The sequence below is a fragment of the Pelodiscus sinensis genome, chromosome 5, assembly GCF_052426305.1.
Source record: "Pelodiscus sinensis isolate ZL-2025 chromosome 5, ASM5242630v1, whole genome shotgun sequence".
Taxonomy (NCBI): domain Eukaryota; kingdom Metazoa; phylum Chordata; order Testudines; family Trionychidae; genus Pelodiscus; species Pelodiscus sinensis.
This window is the reverse complement of record NC_143056.1, coordinates 124293186-124310446: the sequence shown is the minus strand read 5'-3', so window position 1 is coordinate 124310446 and position 17261 is coordinate 124293186. Positions and strand designations below refer to the sequence as shown.

At 47.5% G+C, this 17261-nt stretch overlaps 1 protein-coding gene across 2 annotated transcripts in view; it reads right to left on the bottom strand.

Moving 5' to 3' along the window:
* Positions 1 to 17261, bottom strand: part of IGHMBP2 (immunoglobulin mu DNA binding protein 2) — an 81638-nt gene that overhangs the window by 64187 nt on the left and 190 nt on the right. The window contains exons 1-4 of one of the 2 annotated variants that reach the window (XM_089778710.1): positions 16103 to 16236; positions 9990 to 10159; positions 8298 to 8490; positions 6989 to 7086 (exon numbers count right to left, since the gene is read on the bottom strand). In XM_089778710.1, the coding sequence (XP_089634836.1) occupies positions 6989 to 7086; positions 8298 to 8490; positions 9990 to 10159; positions 16103 to 16140 (499 nt within the window). In that variant the 5' untranslated portion in view covers positions 16141 to 16236. Of the gene's footprint in view, positions 1 to 6988; positions 7087 to 8297; positions 8491 to 9989; positions 10160 to 16102; positions 16237 to 17261 lie in introns of those variants that run through there. The other variant, XM_075928333.2, reaches the window with a different exon arrangement.

Genomic DNA, 17261 nt, shown 5'->3' with positions numbered 1-17261 from the left:
CGAGAACAGTCCCCAGGTCATTCCCAGCTCAGGCCTGGACTTTTTGTTGACCCTTTAGAGGTTGGTTTCATTGAAAAGACTTTTTCACCCTTAGCCCCACTTGGGGAGATCTTCCTTTTGGGCTCCTGCCGCGGCTAGCTGGCTGGCTCCTGACACAACACCTGCCTGTGCTGACTAAGTTGCTGCTTGTCGGCTCCTGATGCAGCCTCTTTATTTGTCTTTCCCCATCCATCATTTAGGTTCAGACTATCGGCTGTGAAAAGCACAGAGCTCAGCAGCTTTGCTTCAACCTGCTAGCAAACTATTCTTAAGTGCTGCTCAGATTCTTTTTAAATTAAGAATTTCCAGATACACTGGTCAGCCTGAAATCAGACCTGGCTTCATTCTTAGGCCCTGAGATGCACAAGGGAAATAAAAACATGTGTGTCAGGGCTCTCTTCCAATCAGTGCTCTGCTTGCAAATGTTAATCCTAACAAAGTACAGGGGCTTGTTCACACAACCAGCATCACCCAGAGAAGAAGCTGGAATCTTAACCTTGTTGCAATCCTGGTTTGGGACAAGCCAAAGCCCTTTTTAGTGGCAAAGCAACGAGGAAGCAGCTTGGCAGGAGTTACATGATGAGTGTATGAAGTAAGGTGCTACCGGGTCTCTCTGAATTCTAAGGGCCAGGCTGCAAACCCCTTGCGGTGATGAAGTCACCCCCCCCCCCACCTGAAGTCAGTGGAAATACTCCTGTAACTGCTCACCAGTGTATGGAATTCAATTTTCAATGGTTGGAGGCCTCTCACATGTGAGGTGTCCATTGAGATATATCCAGAGCAGTAGTAACAGTAAAGAGAAGCACACGTGTATTGATAGAAGAACTGATCCCATTCAGTTCCTCTATTACAACCTAACAGCACAATAGCTTTAAAAAGGGATTGTGGGAGGCTTAATCATAACAAGAGACTGTCCTCTCTATTCCTAAGGAGTGCTTGGACAAGCCATGTCACAACTAGAGGCATACAGGGATGGGAGTGTTCTTGCATGGGGCAGCAGCTTCCTACTCCAAAGTGGGCTTTATGTCATCTCCATTCGTCCTTGATTCCTTCATAGCCACTAGAGAGTAGCAAAGCAGTGACTATGTACATTCAGTTATAAATTCTGGGTTCCTGTTTTTTCCACTCCAGCTCATCTGAGGAAGTGGGTTTTGTCCACGAAAGCTCATGATACTGATAAATAAAATTAGTCTCTAAGGTGCCACATGACTGCTTGTTGTTTTTAAAGTTATAGACTAACAAAGCTACTCCTCTGAGACTACGTAAATGCAGCGTGCATTAGAGAAAGACATGACATATTTGAGATTCATCAGGTGAATGAGTGCAATAACAGACTGGTATTAATGGAGCATTACCCCATAAGGGCATTAGAAAAAAATTCTCCAGTAAATCTTCCAAGGTTCTGTAATACTTCAGCCTATGGCTCAGCTTCTGCCCTTAATCACCACTGCCTTTTTACATACTGTTTTTAAACTATGGTCTCTACCCACCATAAAACTGAACAGGGATTTCAGCAGCCCCTTTCCTGCTCGAGATATCTAAAAGTTCTTCCCAAAGCAATGAGATGAATGTGAGGGTCGCAAAACAACTGCACGACCAAATGCGGCAGCCATTCTGTCCTCAGCAATGGCTCATGATGAGACCAGAGCAGCAAAAGATTCTTTTGTGACACGCTTTGAAGGAAGCCACCTTCAAGACTCTGAGCAACCCTCCCTCTCCTGGACAGCCTCAAGAGAAAAGCAACAGATTCTGCAACCCTATGCTGTATAGCTGCATGTGCCTCTAACACGGAATTCTTTGAGTGATACAAGATCGGGAATCCCTAGCGGCATACTACTAATAGCACAATGCTGACCCCTGGTGGATAGCAGCTTAGTTTATCACCTTGCACATTAAGGAACTCCCAGACTCTGTTAGCTTCAGCATATACACACAGGAATCACTCCAAACACTGAAACGCAGCTACCACTAGGGTGTAATTGAACAGCCAATTAACAACTGGAATTAAGTGTGGGATTTACATAGAAAGCTCCAAACAGTTTGGGCCACAGCTACACAAGGGATGGCACATAAGAGTAGCAGCAACCAAGCAGTTTTAAAAGGGAGAGAGATCTTGGCAGTGCATTCTCCATGAGGAGAGTCTGGAGTTTATTTGGTTTGACAAGACCAGGACTTCTTAAAGTTCAGAACCTGCCGTTAGGAAAATCTATTCTCTCAGGCTTCCGTGTGAGCAGAAGCATTAAGATTTTGCAGTGACGGTTCCAAGCAAGAGTCTTATTCTTTTCAGTAGATTTATTTCATCTGGGCATATAATGTCCAAAACAGGGATGTTAATAATGCACATAAAACAGTAACTATGTAACCAATCAAAATTCTATCCTTTACAGTTAAATGTTTTACTAAGGACATAGGTGTAGGGAGGGAAGAGTGGGTGTTGGAAGGGGTCCCCCAAACCTCGGGCTCTCGGCCAACAGTAGAGTCCCAGGAACCGGTCCTGCCACCTTCGGCTCTCAGTCGCTAGCAGAGTCCCGGCAGTCGAGTTTAACCGTAAACAGAAACTGATAACCATTTAACCAATAAGTGGATGCTTAACACTCATAACATTATGGTCCCTAGTCCAAAAGCTGCTTATGATGATATATTACCTTAGGTTACTGCATGGGCCATTATATTTGTAGCCTTTCTGAAAGATCTGGTGTTTGTGTTAAGGGATATTTATTCTTGGCTGCATTTTCTATCATTTTACAATGCTATGGACTTGGACAGGCACTATTTATTTTAAGTGTAAATAACTAAACGTTAAATCAATAAATAACACTCAGTAGTTTAGGAGAAGAAGTGAATAATGCTGTTTCCAGCTGCAACCGCAGTTTGCTTTAGAGATGAATATAATTAGTCACAGTGGAATTTCCCCATATATAGGTTCTATCCTGCCTATGCTTCAGAAAAGGGCAACGGGATGTTAAACAATCTTAAATCATCAGAAATTCTGCTTTCCATATCATGCAGGAGGCAGCACCTCCTACAGCCCAGTGTTCCTTAATACCACACTGGAGCATGCAAAGGAGCACCTTCAGAATCACCAACATGACTTCCTTCAGGACCTGATTGCTCCTCAGAGTTCTCCCCTCCCACTGTTGACCCTGGCTCAGCTTGAAAGCTCTAAAAAAGAAGACAGCTAGAGGCGGTAGGAATGACGGCCCAACAGCAGTAACACAGCAGTTGTAGAAATGAAAGTTATCAGACCACAGGTGTGAGCCTAGTGTGTCTAAACTTCAAGGGAGAGGCCCAAAGAAAAAAAAAACAAAAAAAAGGAAGTTAGCACTACGCCTCATTAGCTGTAATTCTGGTCGGAGAAATCCCTGCACCTGTGACTACTGATCGGGATTTCACTCCACTACTGGTGGCTGGGATTTTCTCGTGGCAGTGGGACTGAGAGAAGGGCAAACACAGAGAACTGTCTCTAACTATGTAACTATGTGTCTGGGTGGAACTGCTTAAAATGCCGACTGTTGTGACCATTGTGCGCCAACTGGCTGTTTTTTTATGCAATGCAACATCATACACTGTGGTGGGATACTGGCTGCTGTGAATTACTTTAAGGCCGTGTCTATACTAGCACTTACGTCATCAGTACTTTTGTTGCTCAGAGTTTGTGGGGGAGTGGGAGTGGTGGCCCACCATCTTCTCCCCAGGGCCAGCCCAGAGCAGCGGGGGCATAGTGGGCAACTACTTCCCGGGAGTACCTGGGGCGGCAGGGGCCGTGCTGCTAGCCAGTGGCTTTCCCCCACGGTTATTTGTGAATATAACTGTCCCTGCTATCACCCCCCTCCCTTTGTGTCTGATGTGAAACAATTGCATTCCAGGCACATCCTATTGTCCTGGCACAAACAATCCCTAACCTTGCTTTAAGTTAAAAGAAGTAGTTGCCTACCAAATTTAGTGGTCTTAGCTTTTTAGGAGGAGTTCTTGGACAAACGGACTCACGGGTGGATGGACACACAGATATACAAACTCTCTAAACTATATAGCAGATTATATAGCTTCTTAGGCTTTACACCTCTCATTCCCACTTACAGCTCCATCCCTAATCAAACCTTGTTGCATTCGTTGGCCATTTAACATCTTTGTCCCTGGGTTCTCCTGTTCCCTGACCTCCTTGCATCTCAATTCTTATCTATTCTGTCTAATTAGAATTCTGCAGTCAAAAATCATCTCCCTCTCCCACTATTCTGACCACGTCTTTCTTCTTGAATCCCCTCCTTGGAGTCCATTCTTCATCCTTCACATTAAGTATAAGTTACTCTTCCCATTTGCACAGTTCTGCCTCTTAGCTACATTTTTTCTACATCATTCTTCCTACCTAGGCTCTCCCCACATTGCTGTGGTGCGCTTGGTATCTACGCCCAAGGTAGACCACAGTTTCAGCCTCAGCATTATCACATGAAGCATCTTTGATGCATTTATTCTTGTAGATAATTGCATCGTCTGATTCACAAAAGTAGTAATTTTGGTCCTTAAAGGAATTGCTCTGCTTTATCCGAAAAAAGGAAGGAAATGCTATAACATTTTCCCAGTCATGTGTCAGAAAGCACAAATGTGCAATATAGAATTCTCCCTAGATACTTTAAAAAAAATAATTCCTCCATTTGCACGTTTCCTTTGCTGTTTGAAGACTCTTATCCATATCCAAGCTAAAATGCAAGGGAAACTCCATGGGGCCTGATGATCTAGTGATCAGAGAAGACAAGACAGGGATCTTGTCAGTGTTATACTTAAGTCTACAAAGTTCTGGGCTCTCTCTCCCCATGAAAAAGAGAGAGAATTCTAAAGCTAGAGGAGCAAGTCTTGTACACTGCACTTCGCCTTCCAGCTTCACTTTCTCTCTGGGCCTGAGTCAAAGCCTAATGAAACTGATGCGAGTCTTTCAAGCGACTGCAATGAGCTTTGGCTCAGACCCACAGAGCAGAACGCTTGTTTGTTCATTTCTGCCTCATTGCCTCCTGTCATCCTTTCCTCCTCCACACTGGTTTAAGCCTAGATGGCACGTTATCGAGCTCAGTCCCAATGGTGAGTGTCACTTGCAGAGTCAGCCTTGCTCTGCACTGCTGCTGCTCCTCCTCTCTAAAGATAATGTCTAGTCTTCTTCCACAATGTCTAGTCTCCTTCCATGGACACTAATAAACTAGACTGGAAATGTCTCCGCGGGGGAGCCGTGTCGTTTTTAAGACTGGAAAAGATTTGTTTTTCCTGCTTAGGCAAAATAAATAAATTAAGACGTATGTTTGGCATTCTTCGCAGAGCTCTACAGACACAGGCCATGAGTGATACCCACAAAATAAAGACAGCGACTGCAGCTCCGCTGGGAGTCATTGCACAGTCTGCAGGCTCTCGATATAAGGAAGTAGGATCCAGGATTCAGTAGGAGGAGCTCTTCACCAAGCTGCTCCTGAACTAATGCCCCAAAACACTGTTAGAAAACACTGCTGCTGGAGTCCTCTTTTTCAGGCCTAAATGATTTTTGGGCTGACCCAGCCAGGTGCCAAGCACCCTTAACTTTTTGTGTCAATGGGAGTGAAGGATGCATATCACCAGTGCTATAAAAGTAAGATCGTTATTACCCAAAGCCAGCTCAGTGCAGGAAGCGTGCATACTGGAGATATAAATGGAAGACATTCTTTGCTTGTCACTGTGGTTGGGTGTTTTGAAGCAGGAGTGGGGAACCTATAGACCAGATGTGGCCCCCCAGCTTGCCTGGATCCAGCCGCCAAGGCCCAGGGTCCCTCAGCATTGGTGAACCCGCGCTGATGCTCCAGCCCCCTTGCTGCCCCTTCCCAGCCCAGCTGAGCTGCACATCAGCTCCCTGCCCACCCCCTTGCAGTCCAACTGAACTGTGCGCCAGCTCATGGCTCCCTCATAGCCCAACTGAGCCATGCACCAGCTCACAGACCCTCCCCTGCCCCGATGAGCAGCGCGCTGGCTTTCTGCCCCCCCTTGCAGTCCAGATGAGCCGCACAACTCTCGCTCCCCCTTGAAGCCCAAATGGGCCACACGCCAGCTCCCGGGCCTCCACCACCCTGCAGCACGCCAGGGCTCTCTGATCCTGAAACATCCATGGTCATACCAGACCAAGTTTGTTGCCAGACCAGATAATCCCAGATTTTAGAGTTGCAACCTGTACTCAATAACTGGGATTGAAAAAAAAAAAATCTGCACTGTCTCTACTGCACATCTGGGCAATTCAGAGATAATTTTTTTAAAACCGCATGAGGTGGTTTGGCCAAAATGCAGGAAATGCAAAGTTAATGACAAATCCAAACCAGGATGAAATTCATGCATTTATTTAATATAAAAAACTGACACACCATGGCTTTGAATAACCAAAAGTCTAAGGCAAAGGCACTGGGATGTGCTTCTGTTTAAGCACAATACTTGGGCTATGTAGCCGCACGATTCAGATTAATGCTATTCTTCATTCACGGTGTATTACACGGAAAATCTACTCCGAGGTACAGTTAAAAAGCATGAATGAGAGTCTGTGTGAGGGGGAAAAATGTTGGCTCATGTGGGATGCTCATATACAAACAATCTAAGTACTCAAAATGAAAGAAAACATAGCTGCGCAAGGAAGTATGGCATGAAGGACAAACAAACAGGACCTCAGCCTGTGTATAGAAGAAGAAGGGGAAACAGGGACAGCATAGTTCTCAAACAACGTGCTGGGACACTATAAAATGGGTAAGGAATGATAAGCTAGTGAATAGGATGCTGGACTGGAACTAAGGAAAAATTGATTCTATCCCTGGCTTGGCCCCAGACTTCTTCTGTGACCCTGGGCAAGTTCCTTAATCTGATTTGTGGGCAGAGGAATTCAGTCTCCAGATCTATCAACCCATCGCCCTCCATCAGCATTATATCCACTTTTAGAAAGAGAAATAAGAGTTCTTACTTGTTTCACTGGGAGCACTTGGTTCAGAAGAAAAGAAAAGGACGTCAATAAGACTGCATGCTGGACCAGAGAGATACTGATTTAGTGTGTTTAAAGCTCTGTCAAAGAAGAGATATAAAAATTGCAAAATTAAAGGGGATTCCTTCAGCCACTCCTGACTAGCTAGAAACCCTGGTCAACAACAGTTACGTTCCCTCCCCAATAGGGGACTCTTAGTGCCTAACAATCCCAACACTAACCCAAGTCACAACGTTCAAATCTGAATCAGTTCATCAGTTTGGTTTTCAAGCTGGAAACTGTCCTCTTCGAGATTTGCGCCTCCCAATAGCCACACTGAAATTTGGCATGTGAATAAACTTTGCACTCTAAAAATGTCACGAGTTATAGTGTAAGCAGATATCAGAGCTCCTAATACTAACCGGGAACAATTTCAGTGGCTGGAGTGTTACACATACAAGTTCCTTGAACAATGCAAACTGTGCAACTAAGACCTCGATGGCACTCACTGAAGTACTACCTCACAAGGTGTAGCCCAGAATTATTTTGCACAGTCTCTCTCACAGAAACTGCATCCAAAAATGTTTCATAGAGATAAATCTAATCACAGAGTTATACAACGACAGATAAAGAAAGTTATATGGTAAATGGAGAAGAAAAGGACAGGTTTTCAGAGGAGATCTAAAAACAAGATGGAAAGAACCACGTGGAAGGAGGCTGCGGGAAAGTTCCTTGCAGCAGAAGCTGTAGCAGAGAAGCTCTCCTGTCAGTAAAGGCAAGACTGGGGCAGGCAAATACTGGTCCACAGGCTGTATCCAGTTCCCCAGGGTTAGCCCCTGGTGGGCCGCCACTGCTATATTTACCTGAGCCTCCACAGGAACAGAAAATTGAAGCTCCCGTTGGGTGCGATCATCATTTCCACCCAATAGGAACTATGGAAAGCAGTGTCTCAGTCTGTGCCGCTTCCCGCAGCTGCCATTGATCAGGAATGGCAATCCGCAGCCAATGGGAGCTGCAATTGCCCATACCTGCAGAGGCTCGAGTAAATATAGCAATGGCAGCCCACCTGGGGCTAACCCTGGCAAACCACCACCATTTTACTGCCCACCCCGGGGCAAGACAGTACAGAAGGATTGTGAGGGCATGTGGCAATGCAGGGAGAGAGGAATCAAATCAGTGAGGTAAAATAAGGCAAATGCCTGGGGCGTTTCCTAAAAAAGCAAAGCAGTTTTGAACTGGATCTCGAACTGAATGAGGAGCCAGGGGAGTTGTCTGAGGGGGTGAGTGACATGGAAAGTAGGCAGCAGCTTACTTTTTCAGCCTCTTGTAGGTAACATCATTGGCTAGCTTCAGCAGGCGGTAAGAATTCTCTTGGTCCAAGCTCAACAGGCCATCTCGAGACTCCTCAAAGGCAACGGTAACCAATTTGGGGGTTATGTGGGTCACAATTCCTGTGGAAAGTGGATCGCCCTGACCAGCAGATTCATAAAGACCCACAATGTCACCTGCAAAAACAAGCCATAGGAGAGAACAAACCTCAGGGCACAACAGGCCACATGCTGTTCACAAGCCAACAAAGATGAGATCGTAAGAGGGGACCTTCTGAGGAGACGGTGAATCTGTCCCCAGCTACCACAAATCAGCACAGCCCATTGAAATCAGCTTTTGTCCTCTCTTTCTCTTAGACGACAGAGAGATGCTCCTTAGTGCAACCACCCAGCCACATACCTCTTCCCTTTCCTCTTGCCTTTCACCTCCTCTTTCATTCCCCCTCCTAACATATTGATTCGTTATTGCAGGCACTAGCAATTCCCCAACCAACTGCACTGAACTTCAATTCATGCTGGCTGCTGTGCTGTAGAGGAGCAAAAAAGTGCTCTCCCAGAGACGGCACTCAGGGAATTGATGTGCAGTTATAAGACTAGCGGGGGGAGAGGGAAGGGAAAGTAACGTGTTTCTCTGAACTTCAATCTTCACAATGACTGAAAGGACATGACATCGTGTTCTTTCCAAATTACAGCTCTGGTGTATGTCAGTTGTTAGGGCTGAGAAATGAATAAGTGAGACCTGACATTCAGATGAAATAGCCATTCATTTTTCATTTTAGCTTAGAGATGGGCCTCTGCTGATCAAACTACTCGGCTTAATTATGAAATGGCGGTTTAACAAGAGGAACGTTTGCCAAGAAAACTACTCAGCTGCAACTGCTATCTCAAGTCCATCTAAAATTTTATTTTTGAATCACGAGCTCCAAGAAGTTCTAGTTAATATTACCAATTAAATCCTACTTTTAAATGATTCTGTACTTATAATTTACCACAACAGTGTCATTCCTTTTTTAACAGTATTGATATATGCCATTTTTTTGCCCTCATGGCAAGACACGAATTTTTGCCAAGTCATTTTAATTTCAAAAGTCCTTCTGAGGGTTGGAGTCAGGCTACTAAAGATAAAAACTTAAACGAAACCCTAATGTCCATCTTTAAAATAACACTAAAAAAGCAGGGTTGTGATCAGAAAAACATCTGTGCTCCCATGACACAGTTTAAGTCACTAGATCTGCTGCCTCTGGAGTAGACCATGCCATGGAGGTACAGCCGTGCAACAAGGACAGCACAGCTACGCCACCCTACTGGGACAACGGGGGGACACCTCCTTGAACTCTCCAAGAAGCAGGGGGAGCATGCTTAAAACTCAACAAAACTGATGAGGGGTATAGAAGAGCTGCCATCTGAGGAGAGATTAACAACACTGGGACTTTTCCACTTGGAAAAGAGACAATTAAGGGAGGATCTAATAGAGGTCTATAAAATCATGACTGGTATGGGAGAGTTAATAAGGAAGTGTTATTTACTCCTTCTCATAACACAAGAACTAGGGGGCATCCAATGAAATTAATAGGCAGCAGGTTTAAAGCAAACAAGAGGAAATATTTTTTCCCCCACAGAGTGCACTGTCAACCTGTGGAACTCCTTGCCTTATCATCAATGGAAATGTTACATACCAGGCCCAAAGCTGTTACAGGGCAGCTCTGCATCTGGATTGTATTTTCTAGGCTGAAATGTTACAAGCAGTCGTCCATAGAGCCCAGTTCTTTGACTGGCTACCTGCAGTTTGAGCAAGCAGACACCTTTGCGCTGGAGTTCTTTCAGGAAGATGCTTTCTCTCCAGGCCCTGGAAAAAACACACAGAGGCACTACAGATGTTTGCAAGGAGATAATACTAAATCATACATTAACACACTGAAAGAGCATCCTAGGGCCATTAAGGGTGATGCTTACGGGTAACCGTTTAACAGGTTACCTGTTTACATCCCCAGTGCAGACACAGTGCTGCTCAATTCAACATTCTTGGACTCTGGGAGGCATCTCACACCCAATGTGCATGGGTGGTCGGTGCAGCCAGGGCTGGGAGCAGCAGATCCCCAGCCCCACCTACAACCCCGCCCCTTCCACTGAGGCCCTGCCCCCACCACGGAGAGGCAATTGGGATACAGTGGCAGCCAGTCTGCCTACACAGTGGGGAACTCCCTGGAAAAGTTTCTTTGCATGTCTGGAGATGGAGCAAGAATCCTCCCTGCACATCTGTACAAAGTTCTCATCAAGGTGCTCTGCAATCCTTCTCACAAGGTTTCTGGGTAAGGCTGCCTTATTCCATCCTCCACGGTAGGACACCTTCCCACGCCAAACCAGCAGTAAGTGGTCTGGCATCACTGCAGCACAAAGCAGGGCAGCGTAAGGTCCCAGCTTCTAGCCACATTCATACAGCATCTGTTCTCTGTCATGCTCATTGATTCGGTGAAGACTGATATAGCACATGGCAACTTGGGTGAAATGGGGGGGAAATTCTATAATTGATCGCACGGAGGCAATTCACCTCTGACTGTTCATCCCCAACAAATCATGATTCCAGCTTTGCCCCCCCTTCTGCGATGGACTCGAAGGGATCATCCAGGAGAACAGACATACGTGTGGGAGGGAGGCTGACCATGCGCTGACTCTTCACATGGGAGCTCCTCCAGCCCCAAACTGCTGCACCCACATTTAGGTTAATGTGGCATGGAAGGCTGCAATCTGAAAGCAAGCTGTGTGGGAGGAGGGGCCTTGGCAGACATGGCCATCCGTTTGCAAATGCAAATGCATGAACAACAATCTCCATTTTCAAACTGGAAGCAAAAGAGCCCTGCTAATGTGTTGCTTACCATGCCTGCCAGCAAAACAAGTTCACTTGCCCAGCACTCTGCCACCTGTTATACCTTATAGATAAGCACGCATATTAAAATGCAAAATTTGACCATGTACATAGCACATGTCCTTTGTATTACACAATACTTCATTCACTGTAAAAGAGTTAACGTTCTGTTTTTCACAATGCATCTTCTCTAAAATCTACCCTTGGTTCCCCCCTTCCCCAGTGCCCTAATGCAGCTGGAACCATCAGTCTGCTACTTACCCATCCTCCTCCAGCAATTAGACCTTCACAAATTAGAAGGTGAAAAAAATGTACACCTGACAAAATGTTTAACGAGCTCATGCAATCTGCCTGCACTGACAGGCACAACCGAATGCACGGAAGCAAACTGTTAGAGGTCATCCACACCGAACAGGACAGAAAAGCATGTAGGGAACACAAGCGTAAGATGCAGTTTGAGATATTCAGGTTTCTGTGGGAGCAAATAGAGCTGATGAGGCACCTGGTAGAAATGGAGGAAAAGCTGCTGGAGCATAAAGACCCCCGGCACCCATTGATACAGCATCTGCCTTCCTCGCCAAGTTTCATATCCTCCTCTCCCAGCCATCCTAGAATGGGGGAGAAGGCCCAGGAAGCTTTTAATTCAATTCTCAGGGAAGTGGGTTGTACCCACAAAGGCTCATGATACCATCTATATGTTTTGTTGACTCTAAGGTGCTGCTAGACTATTTGTTGTTTTTAAGTTTTTCCAGTTCCAGATAAACTCGGCTACCCCTCTGAAACATCATTGTCTGGTCATTCATGAAACTGGTTTCAAAGGCTCTCTGATGCACCACTTCAAAGTGCTCTCCATATGGTCCTGGTGTGTAGCTGCTCATAGTTGGCTGCCAAGTGATCTGCCTTGACCCCCCAACTCTACCCCACCAGAAACTTTCCCATCTTACTTTCACAGATATTACGCAGCACACAGCAAGTAGCAACAACAATGGGAATACTGCCTTCACTGAGCTCTAACCTAGTCAACAAACTTTGCCAGCTTTCTTTTAAATGGCCAAGGGTAAATTCTACCATCATTCCACAGTTGCTCAGCCTATGGACGAATTTCCCCTTACTGCTGTCCAGATGGCTGTGTACGGCTTCACGAGCCATAGGAGCAAGGGGTAAGCAGAGTCTCCAAGGATGACTACTGACATTTCAATGTCTCTAATGGTAATGTTCTGATCTGCTAAAGAAGTTCCCACTTGCAGTTTTCTGGAGAGACCAGCAGTCTCAAAGATACATGTGTCATGCACCTTTCCCAACATTCTATGTTGATGTTGGTTAAATGGCCCATGCGATCCACCAGCACCTGCAACACCATGGAGAAGCACCCCTTGCGGTTGATGTACTTTTTGGCCAGGTGCTGTGGTGCCAAGATAGGGATATGTGTTCCAGCTATCGCACCACAGTTAGAAAACGCAATTGCAGCAAAGCTATCCAATATGTCCTGCACTCTCCCCAGAGTCACTGTCCTTCCTAGCAGAAGGGTAATGATTATCCTTGCTACTTGGATCACAGCAGCCCCCACTGTAGATTTACCCACTTAAAATTGATTCCTGATTGATCGGTAGCAGTCTGGCATGTGCGAGCTTCCACAGGGCTATGACCACTAGCTTCTCCACTGTCAGAGTGGTATTGCTGTACTCCAGGGCAGAGAAAAGCAACTCACAAAGTTCCATAAAGGTGACCTTACACATGCAAAAGTTTTGCAACCACTGTTCTGTCATCACCCCTTAGCTCAGTGGTTCCCAAACTTTTCTGCATCATACCCCCTTTTTGATTTTTGAGAAACCCTCACACCCACCCTCCCAAGAAAATAGCAGCAAAACTTGGGGTGGGATTGATGGGTGTGTGTCTGTCTGGGTCGCCGCGTGCTCTCTCTGGAATTTCTTCACGCTCCCCCAGTTTGGGAACCCATGTTAGCTGCTCGTTTCTCAGGAGCAGATTCAGCATTCCATTGGGTCAATATACCCAGCTGCCCCCAGCATATGCCAATTGCTCCATTCAGTGTGTCCCTGCACATCTGTGTGCGTGGCCTCCTCACGTTCTTCCTTGCACAAGGGGCTCCTGGGTAGGCTCTAGACAAACCACTGCATAACACACGAGGTGTTTGCAATACTTGCCACAGCAGTTTGCAGTTGACTGGGGTCAATGCTTGGCATGCTATGGTATCTGCATGGATAGCCAGGAAAAAAAGGCACAAAACAATTGTTTGCCTTTGCTTTCAAGCAAGGCAGTAGGGAGGAGATAAGTGCATTGAGAGGTTGGCGACATGTACCCAGAACCATCTGCGACTAGGGATGTTAGAAATCGGTTATTTTAGTAATCGTGTAACCACAACAATTCTTAGCAGTTACACGGTTACTAATATGCTCCCCTTCAGCGGTGGGCCTAGCAGCTAGTGCGCTCCTGGCTCCAAACCCCACTCCCAGGGAGCCTCCTGCCATCCCTGGGGGCAGCAGCAGCCCCTGTTTGCGGGGGAAACGGGTGGGGGAGCAAGCTCCATGAGATAGAGGTTACACTGGCATCTCATGGATTGATCTCATCAGTTAACCTTCACAGTTACATGCAAGGTCTCTCCCCAGTGCTTCTCTGCAAGTACTGGTTCTCTCTGCCCCTCTCCACACTGCTGCTTCTGTATCAGAGGCAGAAGAATGGGGGGAGGAGGTTCTTGCAGGAGTGGAAAAAGAGACCTCAACAAAAAAATAGAATATAGGACTCATCTAGACACAGTTTTAGCATTACTTTAGTGATACTGGTTTATTTTTTCCAGAAGTAAGCTATACCAATACATCCACCTTAATACCAGTATTACAGCCTCAACACTTATGGGATTGTAACAATTTGACTATGTCAGTACAAATCAGTACAGTAACCTACGTATAGCCCTAATTTGGAATTGAAAATGTGTGGGATTGAGTGGGACGACTGGCAAGCAAGCTTTGGAAAACTCAGGCTGTATCTATATCACAGCAGGGATCCATGCTCTGAGATCAATCAATTGGAAGTTGATTTAGTGGGTCTAGTAAAGACCCACCAAATCGACTGCAGATTGCGCTGTAGTCCAGATCTGTATTCTACCCTGGATGAGAAGAGTAAGGCAAGTTTCTCTCATTAACGCTGCACAGAAATTCAACCTAAAGTACATCGACTCCAGCTATTTTATTCACATAGCTGGACTTGCATATCTTAGGTCGACTTTCTGTAGTAGTGTAGTCATGGGCGTACAGAATAAAGGCTAAATTGTGTCTTTAGGCATGCGGGTATTGCCCCAGAGGGCAATAAGCCTCTGGCCTTATCTACACTACAAAGACTCTGTCAGTATAGCTATACATGTGAAGCATTGCAGATGCATTGCAATCGAACTTAAGTGTAGACACCCCTTATGCTGACAAGAGTTCTCCTGTTAACATTGGTAATTCACATTCCCTAGAGGTCAACTGAAGAATTTTTCCACTGATTTCTCACACTCCTGCAATGTAGTTAAGCAAACCTGATTTTTTTAGTTTAGACCAGGCTTGCGTCTACTATTAAAATGCTACAGTGGTACCACTGTGGATTTTTTACACCCCTGAAAGACTTAGTTATAGCGATGTAAATTCCTAATATAGACCAGTCCTAAAGCTTTTGCCAGCATAGCTATGTCAGTTAAGGGGTAATTTCCGCCTCCCTCCAATTCCTACAGACATAATAACACCAGCAAAACTTAAGTGTAAACAGGCCTCAGTCACTCTCAGAGACACACTCCTTTCCTGCTCCTCTTGCAAGAGGAGTGCAGTGAGTTAGTATGGGTTTGTGTAAACACTAACCACATTACCTACATCACTATAGTTAAATCAGCACAGACCTTCTAGTTCAGATAGAGCAATATAAAGGTGCCTTGTACTAGCACCGTTTATTCTCGTAAGAGAAGGAAAATAAGTTACACTGCTCTAAGGCAGCGGTTTTCAAACCATGGGGCGCAGAATGTCAGGCACTGAGTCTCATTGCTGCAGGGGGATCAGGTGACCCGGGTGCGTGTATGTGCTAAGGCAGCTACCTGCCTGTCCTGGCACTGCAGACTGTGAGGTACCACAGAAGCAGCTGGCAATAGGCTCGGCTCTAGGTGGTGGTGGTGGTGGTGAGGGGACAGCTCACAGAGCTCCTGCACTAAACCTGCCCTGAGCACTAGCTCCACACTCCCATTGGCGGGGAACCTGCTGCTGGTCTGCGGTGCCAGGAGAGGCAGGAAACTGCCTTAGCACCCCTGCTGCACTGCTGAGCAGGAGCCATTCAAGGAAAGTCCCTCCTACCCCAGCTCTGACTGTGCCCCTCCACAGCTGGAACCCCCTCCTACACCTCAAAGCCATCAGCCCCACTGTAGAGCCCACCCTCTAATCAAATTGTGTTGGGTCCTGAGCACCAACAGTTTTCTTCAACTGGATCATTAGAGAAAAAGTTGGAAAACTACTGCCCTAGTACAGGGCGTCCCACTATAAGTCACCCCAGTATACATCCATTCTGCACTAATGTCATTGACGCTTTGTAGGAACTGATGTGTGAGTCCTCCCATTCCCCACTCAAGTCGTACCAAAAAAACCACACACACTAATTTGCACAAATGGAAATCAGCCGCAGGAAAAAAATTACCCACTTTAAGCTTTTTCGCTATAAGTCCGAGCCTTTGGGAACGTATCTTGGACTTATAGCAAAGGACGGCCTGTATTTAACATACAAATATTTACATGCTGACAAAGCAAGCACACAAAACTAAGCTGAAAGAAAACTATTTAAGTCGCAACGTCACACATTTAAAAGTTTGCAACATAAAAAAACTGTCTACTTTAAATAAAATAATCATATTTCATAATGGACTGTGCAGAGCGAGTGTAATATCAGGGCTGATACCTGAGGCTCCTGTCTACACCCTTCTGGGCGGCAAGCATGAATTGTTATAATATGGAAGTGCTGGCATGCACCCACGTCTGGGGCGCTGCAGAGGAAGAGCTGCAGGACCAAATGGTTGAGACTCGGGGTTGCAGGGGACATCTACGGTCCCAAGTAGCTAATAAGGTAGGGGGGGAGGAGACACTGTGGGGCGATCAGGCTGCAAGAGAGGATAAGGGGGTCCCCAGAGGGGCGTATCCTGAATCTCGCTGGGATGGGGGTCGACACAGGGATGAGGTGGGGCTGTCTGTTGTATGGGATAGCGGGGGCCCTAGATTTCACAGAGAGGTGCGTGCCGGGAGATGGGTCACAACAGGGGTCCCTGGGTGCCCTTACGGGCGGCTGCTGGCTTCAACAACGGGGGGGGGGGCGGCTGGCTCCCCGCAGGAGTGTTACGGGGGGGAGCGGCTGGCTCCCCGCAGGAGTGTTACGGGGGGGAGCGGCTGGCTCCCCGCAGGAGTGTTACGGGGGGGGGGGCGGCTGGCTCCCCGCAGGAGTGTTACGGGGGGGGGGCGGCCTGGCCCTTGAGGGCGGCTGGCTCCCCGCAGGGGTGTTACGGGGGGGGGCGGCTGGCTCCCCGCAGGGGTGTTACGGGGGGGGGCGGCTGGCTCCCCGCAGGGGTGTTACGGGGGGGGCGGCTGGCTCCCCGCAGGGGTGTTACGGGGGGGGGCGGCTGGCTCCCCGCAGGGGTGTTACGGGGGGGGGCGGCTGGCTCCCCGCAGGGGTGTTACGGGGGGGGGCGGCTGGCTCCCCGCAGGGGTGTTACGGGGGGGGCGGCTGGCTCCCCGCAGGGGTGTTACGGGGGGGGGCGGCTGGCTCCCCGCAGGGGTGTTACGGGGGGGGGGGGGGCGGCTGGCTCCCCGCAGGGGTGTTACGGGGGGGGGCGGCTGGCTCCCCGCAGGGGTGTTACGGGGGGGGGCGGCTGGCTCCCCGCAGGGGTGTTACGGGGGGGGCGGCTGGCTCCCCGCAGGGGTGTTACGGGGGGGGGCGGCTGGCTCCCCGCAGGGGTGTTACGGGGGGGGCGGCTGGCTCCCCGCAGGGGTGTTACGGGGGGGGGGCGGCTGGCTCCCCGCAGGAGTGTTACGGGGGGGAGCGGCTGGCTCCCCGCAGGAGTGTTACG